Source organism: Parasteatoda tepidariorum, chromosome 11 (genome assembly GCF_982258835.1).
Source record: "Parasteatoda tepidariorum strain Cologne lab strain chromosome 11, Ptep-v5.0, whole genome shotgun sequence".
Lineage (NCBI taxonomy): Eukaryota > Metazoa > Arthropoda > Arachnida > Araneae > Theridiidae > Parasteatoda > Parasteatoda tepidariorum.
In genome coordinates, this window is record NC_141765.1 from 14871655 (window position 1) to 14894761 (window position 23107).

Below are 23107 nucleotides of genomic sequence, written 5' to 3' on the forward strand. Positions count from 1 at the left end.
GTTTCGTTTGCTTCACCTTTTCGAGAATTCCATGCCTCTAAAGACCTGTTCCATATGTTTGATTTAATGCCTATTTCAAAGTGACAGCGATTCTACATTTCCAGAAGTTCATCTTGGTGGCACTTAATGTTGGCCAAAGCGAGCTGTGTTCAGTGTGTGAACTTTAGTGAATCGTGCTTAGTGGTGAAATCTTGTGGAAAAAAAATGGATGAGTGCTATGAAAATCTTCTTTGGGGGGATTAATATTTTACACATTTTATATCAATTATACTTATTTGACAAATCGTGCTCTGATATTTTTAATGATATTCTCCAGGTGAAATTTTTAAACGTGAATGTATTCTAATCATTCACGCTCATATCTCGAATTTTGAACTAATTAATTTATGGCTATTGATATTTATATTTTGATAATATTTCCATTTATTGATATTATTATTCAATGGTTTACCATATTATTTGTTTAAATTAAATAGTATTAAAATTTAGTGTTACCATCATATATTTTTTTTTTTCACTTTTGATCCAGTATGATTATAATTTTAATTATTTAAGAAATCACTCTTTTTATTGCATTATATATCACAGTGTATATTTTATTAATTGTAGAAGCAAAATTTAAATTTTTATTTTATTATGGTGTTTAAAAAAGCAAAATATGTGCTATTAATATATTTAAATTTATTTTTCTTCCTTCTAAATGTTGTATTTGTATTTAATTATTGAAATTTGATTATTTGAATGCCATTTAAGTTTTTTTTTCTCTTCGTAATGCAACAGCAATAATTATTGAAATACAATTTTAATATATGAATGCAATTACGGTGTGGCAAAAATTAAATCAAGAAATGTTAAAACTAATACAAATAGTTTGGAAAAATGAATAAAATACTTGTTGTTAAAATTTAAATTGAAGTACAACCAGACATTTATGCTTTAGTCCAACGTTGGTAATTAGTTCATAGCTCTGTTCTAGCTCAGTAATTTCCATAAACAAATCGTTTCTTTATTTCTGAACTTTAATTCCAGCATACACATAGGAAAATGATCAAACACAAATTGAAAAATTTAGTAACCAAATACACTTCAAAAACACGTTTAAAATAGAAATGAAAATATTTGAATTCCCTAACAATTGTGACAAATTAAATTATCAATTAAGATCTCTGCACAAAAATTACTTTAAAAAAATGTCCGAACTAAAATTTTTGAAAAAAAAAATTATGTCCAAAAAGAAAGAAAGAAAGATATAAATATTTAAAATAAAAAAAAAAGAAAGAAATTAAAGGTAATTTGCAAATTAACCAAACTTGCACTTCAGATTAAAAATAAGGAAAAAAGCTAGATCAGTCAAAAATTGAAAACTGATTTACCTTAATACCATATTAAATTTGAAAGTTTGTTTTGGATTTCAATTAGCGATTGTGTTAAACAGGTTGTAATGCAAAATCTGAGAAGACTGATCACCTTTTCTGATTATAAAAGCAATTTGTCTTTACATATTTCCTGAAATCTCGGTTAATAATTGCAATAAAAATACCAATAAAGAAAAAGTATAAATAAATATAGAAAGTAGATAGAAGAATAAGAGAAAAAAAGAAAGGAAAAAATTTTACAGAAAGGCAAATTTTGGACATAAAAAAAAAAACGAAATTTTTTCGGATATTTTGCTATTAAAGTGATAAATATGTAAGGTAAAAAATAAATAAAGTAGGAGTTGTTTTATAGCAAAGAAACTAACATAAAAAGATTAATAAAAGCTTTTTATGTTACATATATATATATATATAAATGTGTGTGTGTATATATATGTAACATGAAAAGCTTCAATTAATCTTTTTATGTTATCTTTTCTGTAAATCCTTCTCTTTTATTTTATTATTCTAATCGAAACACTTTCTCACACTTTTAAATTCACATCCTGTCCTTAAATTTATTTTTGGCTCAAGTATGCATTAATTAAAAGTAAGATATTTTCCCCCTTTGCTCTTTGTGGGAATCGCGCGACCTATTTGATAAACCGATTTCAATTACCAAGATTTCCCTTATTCCCTAAAGCGAAGCATTTTACGGATTTACGTTGCAAGATTTTCCCTAACATATAAGGAAGAACACAACATTTCGTGACGACTTTTATAGCTGCTCTCTGTCTAATAATTAATAAATAAATTTTGTACCCTCCTTCCCTGCCTAAGACCTGTTTTAATCCTTCCACACGGCAACGACGTTATATAAACATTATTTTTTGATTTTATTGCATTTGGCAAATTATTTATATATATATATATATATATATATATATATATATATGTAACATAAAAAGCTTCAATTAATCTTTTTATGTTATCCTAATTAATTATTCTAATCGAAATACTTTCTCACACTTTTAAAAGCCACATCCTGTTCTTAAATCTATTTTTGGCCCAAGTATGCATAAATTTAAATAAAGACATTTTTCCCTTTAAACTTCGTGAGAATCACTCGAACTATTTCTTAAACCAATCGCAATTTCTAAGATTTCCCTCTTTCCCCTAAATAGAGACATTTACGGATTTTACTTTGCAAGATTTTCCCTAACATATAATGAAGAAGCACTACTTTTCGGACACACTTTTCATGACTGCTCTAGCTAATAATTAATAAATAAATTTTGTACCCTCCTTCCCGGCCTAAGACCTGTTTTAACCCTTCCACTCGGCAACGACGTTATAAGTCGCCAGGATTAAACGGTCGGGAAGGGGGTACGAACGGTACATCAAAGATATGTAATATCGCATTTGAAATTAGAGGGTACATCAAAAATATGGAATATCTGATTCATATGGACAGTTGAAAATTTATTAGTCAAATTCTTCTGCAACTTATGACAATTAATAATTCATCCAGTATCTTCAACAAAAAATAAATGCTTCAATCATCAAACTTTTTGTTTATTATAAATGATACATACGCCCAGTGGAACTCAACGATTTTCCATATGTCTATTCTGCATGTTATGCCTACGTTCTGAAAGCGATGGATACAACTAGAGAGCTGAGATTCAATATTACCCCCCCCCCTTGGCCTAAAAAGAAAAACTGTGTCAGATTCCTGATCGAGATTAAAAAGCTTATTTGAAATCCATTTCGGTTTCTCCGCACAGATTCGGATCCTGCCGGCTTGCAAAATGATGCAGTCGGACCGAGCAGGAAAACAGACACAGGATTCTAATGAAAACAGAGTAACTTTTATTATGTCATTCTTTGATGAGTGGAGAACGAAAAGTGTTGTTAACTTCATTCACGATCAGTCTTTCTGGTAGGGAAAATCTTGCAAAAAATCCGAAAATGTCTCTATTTAGGGAAAAGAGGGAAATCTCAGAAATTACTATTGGTTTATGAACTAGGTTGATGGATTCCCACAAAACTTAAAGGGAAAAATGTCTTTATTTAAATTTATGCATACTTGGTCCAAAAATAGATTTTAAGAACAGGATGTGGCTTTTGAAAGTGTGAGAAAGCATTTCGATTTGAATAATTAATTAGTAATAAATTAGGAGTTGTTTTATAACGAAGAAACTAACATAAAAATATATTAATAGAAGCTTTTTATGTATATATATATATATATATATATGTATTGCGTGACGATTGCTAAGGAACATTTACATTTTTCGGAATAATTAATAATGTATGTTGATTGATGAAATGAAATTTCAGTAGAGACAATGCGCATTTATTATTATACAAAATAGTTCAGATCGAAAAATAATAAAATACATAAAAAAGATACTCATTGGAGGATTTCCAAACAGCCATGAAAAATAGGCCTTTTGACTAAAAGCAAACAGAAATGAGTATCTCAGCAGTAAGATGCGTGATTTTACCTCAGATTCTAATTCATATTTTCAATCTGATATTCATGAGTCCTCGGGAGATCCACTCCTCTCTGAAGGCGATATTTGCACGGTTTAGAATTGCGTGTCCTTTGTGAAACATATGTCTGCCAAGAGCATCAGCTGATTTTCACGTGTAAGCAAAAATATTTTTCACGCCATTTAGGATAAATATGAACGGAGTAAAATAATTGTTATTTACGATTTTAAGTCAAAATCTACACATACACACCAGGGAAATTAGTAGTAATATTAATATACATTTTTTTATCTTATTATATTATTATATTTGCTACCAGAAAATTTTATTTTCTCTAAATAAATATATGCAGATCCGAATATGAAGTAGGTAGGTGGGTACTTTATTAACGTCACCCTAGAGCTGCACAATGGGCTATTGGCGACGGTCTGGGAAGCATCCCTGAGGATGATCCGAAGACATTCCATCACTCCTCTGCAGAGGGGATGGCTCCCTTGCTTTGGTAGCCCAACAACCTGCGAGCGAAGTCGAGCACTTTACGACAGAACAGTTTAACGAGGACCGATACTGCACACTCTCGGTCCCTAACGCAAGCTGATCAAAGTGGTCACCCACCCGCACACCCGAAGGTGGAGTACATGAAACTTTTAATTCGAAAATGGAAGCTAATATTAGAAATTTTCAGCTTTTTAATCACAAAATTGATACCAGCTTTTAATTTTTTCTAGGTGCGTACGAATCTTGCTACAGTTTTTATTTATTTTCTTTTATAAAAAGGTGGTACTAACGACTTATACAATGTTATTTTATTTTAAATTCCATCGAACGAAATAATTGAACTATGAAGCTCTGAAATAATGAAGAGATAAATACATACATGAAATGGATACATTACTCGCAAAAACAAAAATCATTTAATATAAATAATTTTAGGAGAGAAAGCTAATATCGAAAGAAATATAATCTTCCAACAAATTTAATATAAATTCAGAGAAACTAATTTCCTTATTAATTTATCCAGATAGTTATTTCACTTTGCCGTATTTTACATAGCATGCAAAGTCTAAAAAAATAGTAAAGGAAAACAGTGCGCGAAACATTAATCGGTCCGTAATCGTGTAATTGTAGAAATGTAATAGTGTCATTGGTCGGCTGTCAAGAACGCTACTTTGCATAAATCAATTGTTCCTTATATATATATATATATATATATATATATATATATATATATATATATATATATATATATATATATATATATATATATATATATATATATATATATATATATATATATATATATATATATATGGTGTCCCGAAACGACCGCATATACTCTGCACAGCTAGATTCCTCGTTGGGAGTACATAAAAACTGCCCAAAGAAGCGTTCCTGTACGATCCATAGTTTACGAAAAAAATACGAAAAACAAAGTATGACGTCACTGCCGGTGCAAGAGAAAACACTTTATTGGACATATTAACGACAGTATTAGCATATCTTTCAAGACGATAATGTTTAAAATGTGCGCCGCGCATGTTCTGCTTTAAATTGTACATAGTATACTGCTGTTGATATGTTCAATAAAGTGTTTTCTCTTGCACCGACAGTGACGTCATACTTTGTTTTTCGTATTTTTTTCGTAAACTATGGATCGTACAGGAACGCTTCTTTGGGCAGTTTTTATGTACTCCCAACGAGGAATCTAACTGTGCAGAGTTTATGCGGTCGTTTCGGGACACCCTGTATATAGTCCCGCTCTAAGCATTTGCCACTTTGCTAAATGCGATAAAATCGTAAATTCGGCGAAGCAAATTGTGTTTTTGCGAAATTATTGGTGAACGATTTTTTATGCCGAAAAAAAATGTACATTCCCCTCGATCCTTGAAATTACGTCACTATGAATTTTAATTAGAACCTAATTAGAATTATATTAAATCCAGATAAATATAAATAACAAGAGAGATAAAGTAAGTATTAAAGAAAACCCGTAATATACAGATTAACACGTTCGTTGCCGGATTGCATTACGATACTCTTTTTTTTTGTGTGTGTGGCTTGTGTCAATAAAGTAGATTAAGTGGTAGATTATCATTCAACTATTTTTCTAGAAAATATGCGCTCATGACAATTACATACTGTTTATTGAAATAAACATATTGTAAAATTTAAATAGTTGCTAAAATAAGAAAATTTAAATAATTTTTTTAAAATTTTCGACTGCGATCCTTCTTCTTAATCTTTTCTTTCCTTTTTTTTTTTTTTTTTTTTTGAATGGTTGCGACAGCAAAAATTTTTTCATTAAAAAAATACGAGATTTAAAGAATGAAGAGTTTTATTTAAAATGGAATATATTTATTGAAAAGATATTTGGAGTCTAGAAAAACTTCAAACGTTGCTTCCTTACATAACTCAAGCCTAAGAAGCTATCAAAAATTAACCTCAACCTATACTAATTTCTCAAAGACAATGAAACATCTACGTCTTTCTTCCCTTTCATTGCTCATTTACTCCTCTCCAACTGTAAAATGACTTTTAATTTGAATTTGCATTTAATAAAATAGTTCAAGTAAATTTGTATTTCGTTTCAAAATTTATGGAAAAAAAATCATAAGAATTTGTTAAGATTTGCCTTTAACTAAGATTTCTTTTCTTTTTCTTAGATCGAAGGCAAGTAACATACCAAGCAGAAGGAGGCAATCAAGAAATTGAAAAGCTCAACGATGAACTTTCTATACGTCCAGTTACAAGAAAGCCATTACCTTTACAAGTTGTGTATCCAGGTGATTTAAGCAGTTTCTTTACAACAGAATCTGTAGATGAATCAGAAAATAATATTGTTAATGTATCGTCTAACCAATATGAAACAAAGCAGCGGGTTAAGAGAAATATGTATGAAAGGGAATTTTCGAAGGTAAAACACAAACCAATGTTAGCCCAAGAAAGCAGGCCTTCTTCTGTTTCGATAATGAATGATATTCCTGTCGAAATGTCATTTGATGGTGCTGGTTTTCTGCGTTATGAAGAGGATTCAGATGAAGACTCTCGATATCCAAAACACAGAAACTCTGGATCAAGGCAAAGAAAAATTATAAAAGACAACGACTTCAGAGCTGCAATTAATACTTCTAATGTGCCTAGGAAAGTAAAATATGATGATGAAATGGCTTATCAAAACGAAAAAACACCTGATAATTTCTTCGAAGAAAAATTACCTCAGAGCACAGAACATGGAACTCCTTATTCTGTTGATTTTATGACAGCATTTCAACATGGCATGTTTTCCAATATCAATCAAGCTAATCAAGCTACTTACCCTACTCAAATACCGCAACAGACAGCGTATGATCCTTTCCAGTTTTATCAAAATATGTTTAATGCCCAAGCAAACAACCCAAATCCGGTGATTCCCCAAAATCCTCAACAGGAATCTTTCTTGCAAAACCACAGATTTCCTGGCTTGTCAAACACTGACGCTATGTATTCACAAATTCCACAACAAAATCTTCCAATAGACACAACACACAACATTAACATGCAGCAATACCAAAAGAAGCAAAGACGGAAACGATCCGTTTCAACAGCAGCTAAAGAAAACAATAATAGAGAGACTGAACATGTTTCAAATATTAATTACCCTGAGGAAGCAAGCTCTGGGTTTTTGCCTATCACAGGCACATTTAATGGTGGTGCTATTCAATTAAATTTTCCCTTTTATGGGCAATCTCCTATTCAGATACATACAGTTCCGTCCATGCCAGTAAATACAGATGGTAGATACTATAGAAATTCAGGGGAAAGATTTTATTATCCTTCCGAAGCTCGAAGATATTCCTATGGAGTTTTAGGAAGTGGAAATTTCGAAGTAATTAGAGGTGGAGTTTTCCCCAACGAGCGACCACAAAATAATTACCACGGTGGTTATCAAGATGGGAGAACACCATACATTGGTAATAACTACGGAACAACGGAAGTTATATTTGATGGCCCAATTCAAGGTTTTCAGGGATTCGACAATTTTAATATTCAATTAATTAACGCTTTATCGAAACACTCAGAATTGGCGGTGCGACCATTAGATCTTGTAACGTGACCTTTATAATCATTTGCCATAAACAGATTGAGACAATGTGCATTTATCTTTCTTTCTGATGATTAATTCCCTATGTGGAATCACTCTTAAATGGATCTTAACATTCAGTCGAATCTTCACTCAGGAACAAACATTCATATGTTATTTCGCATATAATTATTTTAAAAATGTATAGTGATTCATAAGCTCATTATAAAAATTTTAAAAAAACTTTCTAATTTGGTGTCACTCTTAGTTTTTACCATTATGTACAAATTTAAAAAATATTTCATATGAGTTTCATTAGTTATTCACAATACCTTCTATAAAATTGAACATTTTATTCTTTTTCCTTATTTATTATTATTCCCAAAGCAACTTCTGTAATAGCTTTTACCTCCTCACATATAAAATTACTATACTGTTTCAGTCAAAGATTAACTTATTATTATATTTGACTTAACTTAACCCCGCCCTGCTCATAATAAGGGACTTATTAGATGTGACGATTGGTCCTATGTTTTAAAAATAAATGCAGTGATTTTTAAATCTATCTATCTACTTCCAATAATCTGCATTTCCACAAAAAACAATTCAGTGAGTCTGAGATCGCATCCTTGAATCATCGTCCGCAAAGTCTCGCACTGTACCATCAACAAAAAAATATTTCAGATTACTTTTACATAGCCAAATTGAGTTCTTAAAATTTTGTGCTGCAATTCTTAACGCAATGTTACCTCAATTATTATTCCTAAATTATAGTTCAACTTGAATTGAAATATGCTTCAATTTAAGAACTTTTTGAAGTTGCAGCAAGCATGAAAATGAAACTTGGATTTTTTGAACTTAAAGGGAAACACTAAAAATTCCGTGATATCAAAAATTTGGGACATCGAAAGTGTAAAATTTTTTAGCAATTCTGTCAACAAAATAACTGACTTTTAGAAGTTGTTTATAATGTATTTACACCAAAAAAGATCTTTTCAAACGTATCACGAGATGCCTCATTTCTGATTCTTTCCTAACACTACATATTGAAACATTGTAGTCTACAATAATTACTTCTTTATCAATATCAGTTTCTCTACAATTTATTAAATTCGAAAGTTCTTTTCTATTTTATGAGCACATCTCGCATGACTATTTCTTTTGGAATAGATAATTCAGGCTATTTAGTTTCAAACATTTTAATTTCTTTCTTATTGTCGTCTTAAGAAATGATTCATAAAATCGTCCATAACATTTTAAGAATTAGAATCTAAAAGAACATTTTAAATTTTTCAGAAATCAGACAAAAAAAAATTTATTGAACAAAAATATTTCGTGAAATCGAGGTTCCCCGAATAATTTATTCGATTAGTATTAGCAGCATAGTACATGCATAGGGAATTAAGATTTTTTGCGATAATTCATATTACTGAGCTATCGAGTTTCAACTGTATTGGGGTACAAAATATTCACATTTTCAGTGTTTTTTTAGATAGAAAAGAAAACAAGTGTCGCCGTTATATCGGTTGATCTTCTTATTGTAAATCTCTTAAGTAGCATCGTCGATGAAAAAACAATCCATGTTTTGAAGCTATTTCAACTTTCCTGTGTCGCCTTAGTTTTGAAAGCAATTTTAAAATCGAAACTTGTATTCAATACAAATATTAGATTAGTTCTGTACATGTTCTTCCTGTACTAATAGAAACTGGTGCTGATAGGCCAGTCGCATTCATATTAATGGAATGCTGCAAAGTTACGAATTCAAAAAAATTCTAAAAATAATGTTCGAAGCACAATGTAAGAAGCACAAGTACTAAGAATACACAAATTCTAAGAATAATATGATTAAAAATATCAAAAGCGAGCGGTCAGACTGGGAAAAAATCATAATTAAATAAGCGGCAAAAAAGAAACATTTGAAAATAGTAATCTTGCAGTGAAGAACTTTATTTTCAGACTTGTATTTATTATCGTCATTTTCAAATACAAAAAATTATTCTTTAACATTAAAATATTACTTTTATACATCTCCTTAAAAATGCCACGATGTTATTAGTTATTAACGGAAATTAGATGTAAATAGTAATCTCCAAGTTTAGTTTTTATATATTATAAAGATCTTAAAAGTTATGATATTCTTTATGAAATACAATGTAAAATTAAAAAAAATACGAAATCAACATTTTTTGTTTTTACTGCTTATTGCTTTTTTTCTAAATTAAAAATGTTTTTAATAATTTGCTTATAATGTGTAATTTCTAATTGATGCATGACCGCATTTTTTTTCCATATAAATATAATTGTTGTGAAAATGTGAAATATTTTTTTACTTGATATCAAAATCTTTTAATATGCATCAATTTTTTTACAGTTATAAAAAGGAAATTTTGGTAAGTTTTAATGCGTTTTCAGGATTTATTTGACATTAAGTTTTGTAATGTTTGTCCACTTTCCACACAATACTATAGATTTCACTTTATTGTATTAATGTACATTTATATTTGTGAAGATAATTTGTTCAGCCAAGCTAATTTTTCTAATAGGATGTTAACATTTTATGAAAAGTCTTTCTCAACAAAAACGCAATTTGTTCAGTTGCAACAATCGATCACAAAAATGATATTTACTCAAGATTATTTCTGATTTAATGGAACAGATACTTAATCTCGCAAATTCTAATAAAAGTACATTCAATTACGAGGTAATTTATTACTTCTGTGCCAAATCATCCAACTGATAATAAAAAAAAGGAATTGGAGAAACAGTCTGGAAAAAAATAATTGCGCTTTGGAATTTTAATTTTCATAGCTCTTGCTGATTCCAAAAGGGAGACAATGAAATCAACAATTACGAAATGATTAAAATAAATAAGTGAAAGTTAGTTTCATGGGGCGGACCTGTTTGAATTGCCGTAGGAGTTGATAGTGACCGTGAACTTGTTCACTTTTTCTTCTTCAAGGTGAGCATAGGTTGTGTTGACGGCTGTATCCAAGTTGGATTATGAGAATATTCATTCAGAATTGAAGGTAATTATTTATTACATCGTCTCTCCTGCTTAGTCCTAATCATTTATTTTGATCTAATTAATTACATTTTAATTAAAATTCTATCATAAACAACAATATTTGATTACAATAGGTTTTACAGCAACGGTTCGAAAAATAATAACACTCATCTGATACTTCAAACGATTTTTTAAGACAATGATATTTTTGGGATAGTGTTAAATTTAGGGATCGAAAAAACATGTAAAAATTCCTATCGGGCATGCATTTTTTGCCTTTACATGCCCGGTCGGGCACATAAATGTTTAATATTGAAAAAGCGCCCCCTTTAATTTTGATGAAAATCGATTAATGAGGCGGATAAACGGTACCAAGGGTGAAGGAAAAAAAAGGAAAATCGATTACATTGTTTCAGCTTGTTGCTGATTTTTTAATTATAGAAGTAATTCATAAGGTAAAGTTACCCTTTTTTATCCCCTAAGTCATGCTCATTTTCATTAAAAAATAAGCATTCCCCTAACATGTGTAATGTGAAAGAAAAACGCAAGAGAAACGATCTTAACTCTTACGGGAATCAGCTTCAAATCCTTAACGAAATTCAACAATGTTAGAGTAGATGATTTTTCTTTTATTTGTAAAGCTATTTAAAAATTCATTCCTACTTAATATTCTGATTTTTTCAGCTGTTTTGTCCTATTCCTGTCCTTCTAAAAAGTATGGAGGATTATTTAGCAATTAGTTTATTACTAGTTTATAGTTTTTCATTAGAATGAATTAAAAGCTCGATTATTTTCTGCATTTTTCTCCTATGCAAACACTTTAATTAAGATGTTCAGGCATGTATTTTGTAGACTGACATGCCCGGAAAGACATATAAAGATTTTGAGATTTTTCCAGCCCTGGTAAAATTTTAATTGCTTTAATTTCATGACACACATTAATTATCTTAAAGACACTTATTTTTGACTATAACAATAACTGCAATACTAAATGTAGTTATAGTTGAAATAAAAATTTTAAAAAAAATTGTGATAATATAAAAGAACATTACTTAATTTATACAAAAATTATATATGAATTATGCTTCTTTGGACAAAAAATATTTATGAATTATATTTTATTTTGGACAAAAATTTAGATACATAGTTAATAACAATGATAATATGATTGTCATAACCAAACATTGCAATTGCAAAAAAATATAGATGAATACGCTTTGACGACCTATCAACACTAATTATTCCACCTTTAAATTATTCGAGTACATGTAGTATTTTTACATGCAGACGAAAACATGTCCCGTTCTATTACTTATTCAGCTAATCATTAAAAATTTCATTAATGAATGGCGCCAATATGACGTCACACATCTGAATTTAACAATTTTTCCGTGTTGCGATATTCTAACAAAATTTATCACTGATTTTCTTTTATCACTAAATCAGCTATAAACTTGTTATTTGGATTTTGATTGTAGATTTTGAAATTAAATATGATTCGCAGATAATAAAATTAAATCGGAACTAAACAACAATACATTTCCTTTTCAAATTTTTATAAAAAAAAATTTTGGATACCGGTTTTAGAATACGGTGCAATATTAAATTCAATTTTTTGATAAAGATTATTTCATTAGTAGTAAACAAACCCAAAAAACAAAGGTGTAGATTGATTATTTTAATATTAAGAATAGTATGTACAGCATTGAAAACGAGAAAAATATTATCGACTGGTTGGTCTGCTGTGCCGAATTCACCATTTTGTGGTTCCAAGTTGTTGGGGTAGCATTGCTCAACAAAAAATTGGAGTGGAGGTTCGAATTCGACCCAGGATTTAATTTGTGCTTTCTGTTCTTCACTTGACAAGGGCTTATTCGTTGTCTTTGTAAGGAGCACACAAGCCTACATATGTATGTGTAACAATAAATAAATGAAAAAAAGGTGTAAAAATCACTCATTCCTCCAATAGTTATTGTGTGAAATACAAATAGAAATAATGTGTATAACTTTCCAGCTATTACGTATTATATAGGCTCCACACAAGTTGCTACGAAACTCAAATTGCCTGAAAATCACAAATTAATTATTTTCACACCGATAAATGGAAAAACTTCTGCCTCAATCTTACCAACATTATGCATTAAAAACAATATTTTTATTAATAATAATTATTGTATCTTTATTACATTTTGTGTGATTAAGGTTATTCAGACACAACAAGTCATGCTTCTCCGCTAACGCACAAATACACCCACGTATATATTATATACACACGAGTAGGTTAACTATAATAATAATTCATAAACCGAAAGTAGATTTTTTTTTTCTTTAAGTAAAATAAATCTCACTTTTATGTTTAAATGAATTTTTTTTTAAGAAAAAGAAGAAAATGTCGAAATATTTTCCTTTTTCACGTGAATTGTTGTTTATTAATAGGATCGAAATAGTTGACTGCTTCTCGTTATTTTTATTTGCTCTCGCGTTGTTTTCCGTATTAAAAATTAGAAAGTATATAAAGTGTGGTATTTTAGTGCGTAATTTGGTTTTAAGACTAAACAAGCTTCGCCAGTTTTTACCTCCAAATTATAACACCGACACTTCAATGTTAAGGTGAACACTACTTAACTTCTCAATGTCAAACACATAAAATTTCACCTAAATGTTATTAAAATAAGCAACAGTGAGTTTTCTATTCTATGTAAAAACGTGAGGCAATCATAAAATTTTTACTTTTTGCTTACTTTCAAAAAGAAGCGAAATTTTCAAAACCATAAAAACTTTAAACGGCTCTTCGAAATCAGATTCTTTTGGACTTTCCATCAACACAATGCAAAACAATACTTAAAAACGTGCACCAGACGTCAAAGGATAAATCAATTCGATGCATCTTTTTCTTTAAGGATCTCGTAACCTTCTTTAATAAAGAAACGTGCATTGTTTCCAATTGCATTTTCAAGGAGTTAAACGCACAGTGCAACAAATACACAAGATTCACAGCTTAGCTCTTAGCTACAAGTAAGTTAAGTTCTTACTATCTACAAGTAAGTTGTTTTTTTCTATGATGCAAACTTTATAATAACTTCTATTAACGATTTTTTCAATCTACAAGTTTTTTTTCTCTAATGCGCACTTCACTATAATGAAATAAATACAAATTTTAATTACTTAACTATACGATTTTGAGTGGAATAATAGCTAACAATCAATTTAAAAAAATTAAATTTTGAAAAATTTAACTCTTTGACACTGCAACTTTAAGGCATGCCATGATGCATGTCAAAGGTAAAAGTATTAATAAATTATTTAAATTTATAACTAAATTTTAATTTAAGAATCGTATTTTTTTAGGGGTCTCACAGCCTTAACGAAAAGCAAGCGTTTCAAACTATTGAAATTTCTAAGCTTTTGAGCTAATAAAAATAGATATTATGAGCAATAATTTCTCAAATCATCATACGGTAAATATATTTCTCATAATTTAAAAAGTTTTGAAATTTCAAAATGATATAGAATGCGGTAAGCACGACAACGAGCTAAATTTATTTGCAATTTCAATATTATAGCTCTTAAATTAGAATTGTTTCGATTTTTTGGAAAAAAAATATTTATAATACATATTATTCAAATATCGATGTTTAAGAAGTTAATATAAAGCTCAGTAAAAAAAATTATGTTAATGCTTTAAATAGGTTTTAAAAAATTATGCACTCAAAGGTTTTAAATTTAAGGAGTCAAACAGGTGTGAAAATTGCAAAAATTCGCAAAGAAGACTTGCTTATGAAATAAAAAGTAATTTGTTCTCTATTATAACTATGCCATGTAAATTTAAATAAAAAAAGAACTACTTTATCTGAGCTTCTTATAGATTTAAATTATATTTTTTACTCATATAGCTTTTTTTCTTTTAAAAAATGACATTTTTTTAAAAAAATATTTTGCTACAGGGAATAAACCTAACTAACAAAAGATATCAAACTTCATAGAATAATAACACAATATTTTAAATTTAGAAAGTTAAGAAAATATCAACTTACGAACTTATTCATTTTCATATAATTTCCTCCCTCTCTGTCTTCAAATATTTTAAAGAAGACTGAAAATATTTTTGTTTAAAAATAACATATCTTACAATGGAAACTATTTAATTTAGTTGAATAACGTTATCATCGGACAATCCGTCGTCGTGGCCTATATTCGAAGACCTATCAAAAGACAATTGATTGGAACCCCCAATTTTATGGGTTTTACGAATGTTCAACTCCGCAGCCTTGTCATTTTGAACACAATCCAGAAGACAAGGGAACTCCTGGATCGAGTATTGGGAGAAATTTGCCTTCGTGGAGGACTTTTCCATGGAGCAAACCAGCATTTGCTTTTCATGGAGAGGAAGACCACGAGAACCTCCCACGGTTAGCCGGACGGCAAGGGGACTCTAATCCATGATCCATCTACCACTGAGGATATTTCACGTCAGCACGTTGGTCGGTGCAAGTCGGATGCGGAATTCGTATCGACTGGGATTCGAACCCGGTTCGCCTCATTGGAAGGCGAACGCTCTTTCCCCTGAGCCATCGCGGCTCTGGAAAGATATGTTGGAGCGAACAGTCAAAATAATAACTAATCGCTAAACTCTATTATTTGGAAGCGTCTCCAAAACACTTCTATTACAGTAAAGATATGCCAATTATTTGGCTATAAGCCGCAATGGCTCAGGGAATAGAGCGTTCACCTTCCAATAAGGTGAACGGGGTTCGAATCACAACGATGGCTGGTCCATGTGAATTCGCATCCGGCTTGCACAGACCACAGTGCTGACGTGAAATATCCTCAGTGGTAGACGGATCATGGGTTAGAGTCCCTTTGCTGTCAGGCTAACCGTAAGAGGTTCTCGTGGTTTCCCTCTCCATGTAACGCAAATGTGGGTTAATTCCATCGAAAAGTCCTCCATGAAGACAAATTTCTCCCAATACTTGATCCAGGATTTCCCTTGTCTTCTGAATTGGATTCAGAATTACAAAGCTATGGAGTTGAACATTAGTAATCGTAAACCCAAAAATTGGCTGTTCAACGACTGTTATATAATAAAATTATTTGGCTTTGATGATTTCATGGGGATTGCTAATATGATGGATGTCACGAGTATTCGAATTAGGCAACGCAATGCAGTTCACTTTGAGAGTACAGCGTGACTACCGCTAGCAGAAAAGCCAGACCGGGAGTGCACACTAACGGAGTTCGAGGAAGGTGTGCAGTATGGTCCAGGCATCGTCTAATGATCCTGAGTCCCCTAAAAGCCGAACTTTATAAAACTTAAAACACAATTTCCCAAAAATTATTATTTTGTCCCACCCTTGAATTACAGAAAAAGTAATCAATCGATTTTTACGTCGCTTTGGAAATCAGTTGAGAATTGGAACCACCAAAAATTGAATCTTTTCCGAAATTCCAATTTTTTAATGTATGTTTAAATTCCGATTTTGTCGTCTTCTTTTTGCTTTGTTTTTTTGTGTGGATGTAATCATAGCTACAGTCATACATAATCGTTACTTTTTGGTCTCATATGTTTCAAGTTAAACAATAAGGAGATCGACCCGTTCATCATTTTTTTAATATGCTAATTAATAATTATTTCGCCCTAGAAAATATGTAACGGAAAGACAGGCAATCATGATATCACTTATCCTTTTATTTCACTGGAATTTTTTTTAAAAATGAGGCTTAAATCGGACCTCTAGACTAGATAACCCTCTTAAATTAGAAATTTTAGAAGGTTAAACTTATATGACATGTCTTAGTAAACTTCAGCGACAGCTTGGTTTAATTTTAAAATATATATAAAGCTTTTAGAAATTTCTTTTGATAAATCTTGCAAAATTGTATAAAAATATATAAAGATGAAAAAATACTAAAATCGTCTCAAATTTTAACATTTTTATTTATCTGAAGACATACAATACCTCTCGGAAGTGACCACTCTCAGTTCCACAGTAAAAGGGTCGTTGATGGAGGTGTTGGTTGTTCTTAAACTTCAAAGTAAAATTTTATTTACATAGGATTTTTATTTTGTTTTGCATAAATGCTATAATACCTAGATGGGTAATAAATCTAAATTTTACCAGGTACACAGAACTAGAAAACCCGAACAGCCAGAATTTTAGGACCCGGTAGCATATTTAACCCTTTGCTTACGGTGCACCATCACACGTGGTTCAACATGCTGTACCAGCCGTAAGCAAAAGGTTAATTTCAATTCTTTGAACCATTAAGATTGGCCCCTATAATGGGTAAAAACCTTAGAACAAAGGTTAATATGCTTGCTTCACGTACCATTAAAAGTTGTAAGCGACAGCAAACCTACCTTTCCTTAAAATAGATTTTCCAGTTCAATGAGAGCAAAAATGAAATAATATAGACTGCCTCCAATACCATTGTCGGGTCTGTTAGGAATAGGTTTGATTGTACACTTGAAAACATGTGAGCAAAATGTAATCATTATTTTAAAAACCTTTGTCAAGAATGACGTCAATCATGTATGTAAGCGAGGGGAAAATTTTATCAAAATTAAACCAGTCACTACTAAGAGAGGTTGAACTGAAAGTTTGATCAAACCTGGAGTTCTTTTATATAATCACCTTTCATCTAATGTTTGTTTCTTACGGCAGTCAAACAGGTTTTAATATATTTCCTGCATAGCTTTCCTCAGTTTTAATTTGTTATATTTCGATAACTTTTTGTTTTTTCCTCATTTAAAATATTAACTTGAGACCTAATTGGTATACTTCTCTGATTTCATCCTTGACAAAGGTTTAAAAATACATATTAAGAGTGGCCATTATGGAAAACCTACACACAATTTTTTGAAGTTTTGTCTATCCCCATTCTAGAAGGCAGGAATCCAAGTCGAAAAGGAAAAAAAAGAAGGAAGAAAAATTCTGTTTTGTGTCTGGTTTCGGTATTTCATTAATAATAATTATTAATTAATTAGCATAATTGAGGTCAACTCTTGAACCGATTAAGATTGGCACTTAAAACACGAAAATCCTTTTATTAAAACAAAAGCTAATACAGTCTTTTTTTTTCTCATTGTAAATATTGTCGACATTGATAATAATTATATGAGGAATAATGATAATAATTATATATTATATGTGAATATAATATATAATTATTATTGATAATAATTATATATTATATGTGAATTGATAATAATATTATATTATATACATTGATAATAATTATATATTATATGTGAAAAAGTTTTATACAGATTTTTTTTTTTTTTTTTTTGCAGTCATGAAGTATTTCAAAATATATGTTCTTGTTTTTAATTTTCAATTGATTTCCCTAAATCACTTGTAAATAAAGTTTTAAAAAAATTTTAATTATATTACCGCTTAAGTTACAGAACATTTTCTTAAGAAATAATGTCAAAAAAGGGAACCACTCCGCGACTTTGTCTGTTCATTATATAATAAATTGAACACAGAGAAATAATTTATGATGTCCTATGCCTTTTGATAGATTAAAATAATTTTAATTCATCAAAAAAATCCTTTTATTCAGTTAATATAAATAGCATATTTCTTTTACTATTTCTTTAGACGCAAATCTTCACCATTAGAATGGGAAACATGATGTATTTTACTCTGAGTATTGTTCTATTTTTTTTATTTCAGGTAAGTTGCAGTTTTGTTACAATGATAAATTTTTTATAATTTCAAGAAAATGTTTCATATACATATACTTAAACACGTTATCCTCTATACGTAGTGAAATGAAATTGTTTATCTTTCCAATAAATTAATCAAATTCCAGATTATCTCCTTCCTGTTTTAATTTAAGCCTCCAGTTTTATTCCTTACCTATTTTTATTCAAAGACAAACGATATACTCAATGAAATATATGTAAAAAAATGACCAAGATATTACAATTAAATGTAATAGTTTAATAATTTTAGTGGTTTAATGCTCATCAGTTTCGTCAAATTCATTAGTTAAGTTTAAAAATCTGGAAAAAACTTGGAAAAAAAGATTAATCTAATAATCCGATTTTTGCGTAATAAATTGTAATCTTAATAGTTTAAGAGACTTAAACTTAAATAATTAGTATTACTATATTATCAAAATACGTATCTCTATAAAATAACTACTTTTAATCTATAATAAATATTTTCTCGGAATAAGTCCTTTTTTGACGGATTCGTATCTGCCATCAAAACACAAATATACCAAAAGTTTTATCACGTGGAAGTGACTTAGATGTTATTTTACTTTTTGATTAACCTTAATCTTTTGCTCCAATTAACAAATTAGTTTACACAAAAATAATTTTAGACAAAATAATTATTTACAATTATTTATAATGCTCGAAATTATGAAAAAATTTTTGTTTAAAATTTTATAATGGGCTAAAAAATTTTTTTGAAATGTAAGGTATTGAATATTTTAGGTTATCTTACTAAAAATACGTAATTTTGAGTTGCAAAATTCAAAATTTGAATAAAAACTGCTTTTTGTTCAAAATTGAACAAAAGTATATAGATATATATAAACCTTAATTTTCAATAGAAATGAAACGGCAAGTACCAACAAACTTATTATTATATTATTATTAACTATAAATTTATGCTAATCGATTTTTAAGTTTATTTTACATTAAAATTTTTTTTTCTTTTTCCAAAATGAAAAAGAGAAAAAGAATGGCTTAGTAAAATTTCAGATGTTCAAAGCATTATGTTTAGAAGTTGCACTACATAAAAGCTAGTTTTTTAAATTTAATTAATTAATAAATTTTTTTAATTGATTTTTGAATTTGGTTTCAAAATGCGTAAAACAAATTATTTTACATATTTAGTAAAATTTTTGTCTGTATTTTTACACATAATTTAAAAACATTTATGGAATAAGAAAATTATTAATTTTAAGAAGTTCATCATGATCTAATATTTAATGAATAGGTGTGCATTAGTTATACGCCAAGGGAATGCTACAAAAAAGGAGATTGTGGCCCCAATGAATGTTGTGTTATCAGTAAGTATACCTTTTTGTTCAATTTAAACAATTAACATAACTTATTTACTTGTTGAACACTTATTTAACACGACTAAAACACTGAATAAAAACTACTTTTCAAATGATATTTTAATAACATCATTTTTCACTTCTACAGATTATATTTAAAAGAAAATGAAATTTTTTTTCTTTCTGCGTTCTGCATTGAGTGAAATATCTCAATCTAAATAATTAATTAGTACTTTCTGTATTCCTGTATTTTTAAAAGTTTAATTTATTAAAGCACTTTTTGAGTGAGTCAAAATAACATTAAAAAATATGAGGCAAGCAGTAACAAATCAACATTCATAAGTTGATATGTTGAATTCAACACTCCTAAATAAACATAAATTTAAGCAGAGCAAATTGATGTGTTTCAGGACAGATAATTGGTACCTCATCCCGTGCACATATTTCTAAAACCTCAGGCTTTAGTGTTATTTATCTTCTTGTCATCAGGACACACTTTCATACTAGAGCAACAGCTCAATTAATTTACACTTGTTATCAAAGAACTATAGCTGAAAATAACATGGTAAACTTTTAAATTTTATTTTGAAAACAAATCTTACTTCATCGATTTCAGTAAAACTTTTAATTCTATTGGAAACTTTTCGGCATAAATTTATTGAGATCATATCAATAGTGAGAATATTTGAAGAATATGTTACCAGTAGTCACTGTTGGCATTAAGAGTTTATACTTTTTTCCATTTTATTTTTTTGTCAGAAAATAAGTTTCTCAGTCTTTTTAGGAAGTTTAGATTATGTTAATATTTAAAACTAATTAGATCACCATTTAAAATTTTTTTTTACGAAAATCTATGTTTGAATCTTACAAGTTTTACTAATTTAATATGGTATACAATTTAAAATTGGAAAAATGATGAATATAATTAATATTCAATTATTAGAAGCAGGTAAAAATGATTCATATACATTAAGAAAAAAAATAGAAGAAACATTTAATAGAAGATTAAGTCGTCAATGATGAAATTTGTAGTAAAAAGGTAAAGTTGGTTGAAACCTAATAATTAAAAGGAATTATTTTATCCATTAAAGTATGTACCCACATGAACTACTTTTACTTTTTAATACTTGTACTTTTTTTATAGATATAAGTGGGGGATAGTGCAGTTTAACACCCTGGTATAAAGCCCAGGCGAACTAAATCAATGAATTTATGGAAGACCAGTTTTACAATAATTTTTTTATGAGGAATTTCAATTGCATCCAGCTCAAGTCTGGTGCAATCTTTATCACCTTGTATACTTTTTGTAAAGATAGATGCTTTATTTATCATTGCATGAGGTAAAGAGCAGTGGTTCTGTACAAAGGTGCTCTTTATATATATATATATAGATACTTAAATTTAGAGAATGAAACAGCTATAATTTATAATGACCGATATAATTATACAACAGAGAGGAGAGGGTTATTGTGCAAAATGAATTTTAAAAAAAATTCAAAATGTCAGTAAAGTTATATTCTCAGAATTCTTTTTCGATCCGCAGGCAGGAATTGAAACTTCTTGATTGCGCTGACATACACTGCATTTAAAAAGCCTTTATATGCGAATCAATTATTTTCATGTTTTATGACCATTCTTTCTGATTAAGAATAACACTAAAAATTAATAGACGGCCCAATGTATTAACTGTGTTTTTCATAATAAATCCTTTTGTTTTGATTAAGTTTTTCTAACTCATTCAAATAGGAATAATTTAAAAACAAATAAAAGATCATAAAATATACTTTTTGGAGTTCATGACTATTCATGAGTGTCATTCACAGAAAAATAATAAATTTACATTTTTATAGACATGGAACGATATTCTATTCCTGAATGTAAACCAAAAGGGAGAGCTGGAGATTGGTGTCGTACAGGGGCAGAACCAGAAGACAGAATGCTGTATTACCCAAATGAAGAGATCCGTCATGTCGAAGATGTTTACTCCCTCTTTTGTCCTTGTGATGAAAATTTAAGTTGCAAATCAAATAAATGTAACGCTCCGGTATTTACAAAACCTCAAGCATTTGCAAACTCTAAGGCTCAAGCATTTGCAAACTCTAGGCCTCAAGCATTTGCAAACTCTAGGGCTCAAGCATTTGCAAACTCTAGACCTCAAGCAGTTGCAAACCCTCAAACAATTTCAGCTGAGGCATTCGGAAGAAAATAGTAAAAATTTTCATCATGTGATTACGCTTCATTCATATGCATTATATGTATAATGGCTTACAAAGGTCAAATTATTTATAATAAAGTATTTATTGTTAAATTATTTTACTAAAGACATTATTTCTTAGCCAACTATTGTTGAACTTTAAAATATCCATATCTCTTAGCTAAAAATACAACAAACCACATAAATGAAACAAACTTTACATAATAAACTGGGCTAGCAGAAACTTATGAGCATATATAATGAACTTTTTCTTTTTCTGTTACTCACTTATTTAAAGGGATTCATAAGCTATTTTTTATTGATTTGTAATCTAACAGTCATTGAGGCATTCTATAAATCTTCAGTCATAAAATTCAAGAAGGAAAACTATTGGAGAAATTTTGTGAACGAGACCAATTTTTCTTTGCTAATTTATTGCAATAATCCAATTCTTTTTCTACAATATATAAATGTGAATTAAGACATAAACGCTAAGCATGAATCACACATACAGGAATTTATAGTGCATTTCACCAGCACAATATAGAATTGAAAATTATTTAAAAAAGACTAATGCTAAAATACTATTAAATTACCCAGATATCTATCCTAAACATTTTAACAGATCATAAAGCCATACAAAAAGCATGTAAATTCACAATTTCTCTCAATACTTTTAAATTCAAAATTTTTAAATTTATAAAAATGTTGAAATAAATATAGAGTTCAAATATTTTAATCAGCCTCAGAAATCTTTTTAAGTAAAATGGAAAGACAAAAATGAAAATTATGAGTTACTGGAGGTCAATCTAAAAACACTGATCAATATTTAAGTTGAAATACAAAATTACATTATATAAAATAATATATAGTGAATAAAACAAGTGATATAAATATCTTACATGTCACAAAAGTATAAAACTACTTTGATATTTTTGTGATACTTCAACAGTCTGATAAGTTCTCCATTGATG

General features: G+C 29.3%; 2 protein-coding genes across 4 annotated transcripts in view; both read left to right on the forward strand.

Annotated features, from left to right (window-relative positions):
* The window catches only part of LOC107444165 (uncharacterized), a 48361-nt gene extending 40196 nt beyond the window's left edge, over positions 1–8165 (forward strand). Inside the window, exon 2 of the mRNA XM_021147822.4 lies at positions 6518–8165. Within this exon, the coding sequence (XP_021003481.1) occupies positions 6518–7947 (1430 nt within the window). The 3' untranslated portion in view covers positions 7948–8165. The remainder of the gene's footprint in view (positions 1–6517) is intronic.
* Positions 8166–10801: 2636 nt separating this feature from the next.
* LOC107444164 (astakine) lies at positions 10802–22250 on the forward strand. 3 transcript variants are annotated; one of them, XM_043052236.3, is made up of 5 exons: positions 10810–10940; positions 13819–13933; positions 18520–18594; positions 19876–19948; positions 21790–22250. In XM_043052236.3, exons 3-5 carry the CDS (start codon positions 18541–18543, stop codon positions 22146–22148), a joined length of 486 nt encoding a protein of 161 aa, XP_042908170.1. In that variant the 5' UTR covers positions 10810–10940; positions 13819–13933; positions 18520–18540; the 3' UTR covers positions 22149–22250. The 3 variants fall into 3 exon arrangements, with proteins under 3 accessions (XP_042908169.1, XP_042908170.1, XP_071044087.1); XM_043052235.3 differs by lacking the exon at positions 13819–13933 and having other exon boundaries at positions 10802–10940; XM_071187986.2 differs by lacking the exon at positions 10810–10940 and having other exon boundaries at positions 13859–13959.
* Positions 22251–23107: the final 857 nt, after the last annotated feature.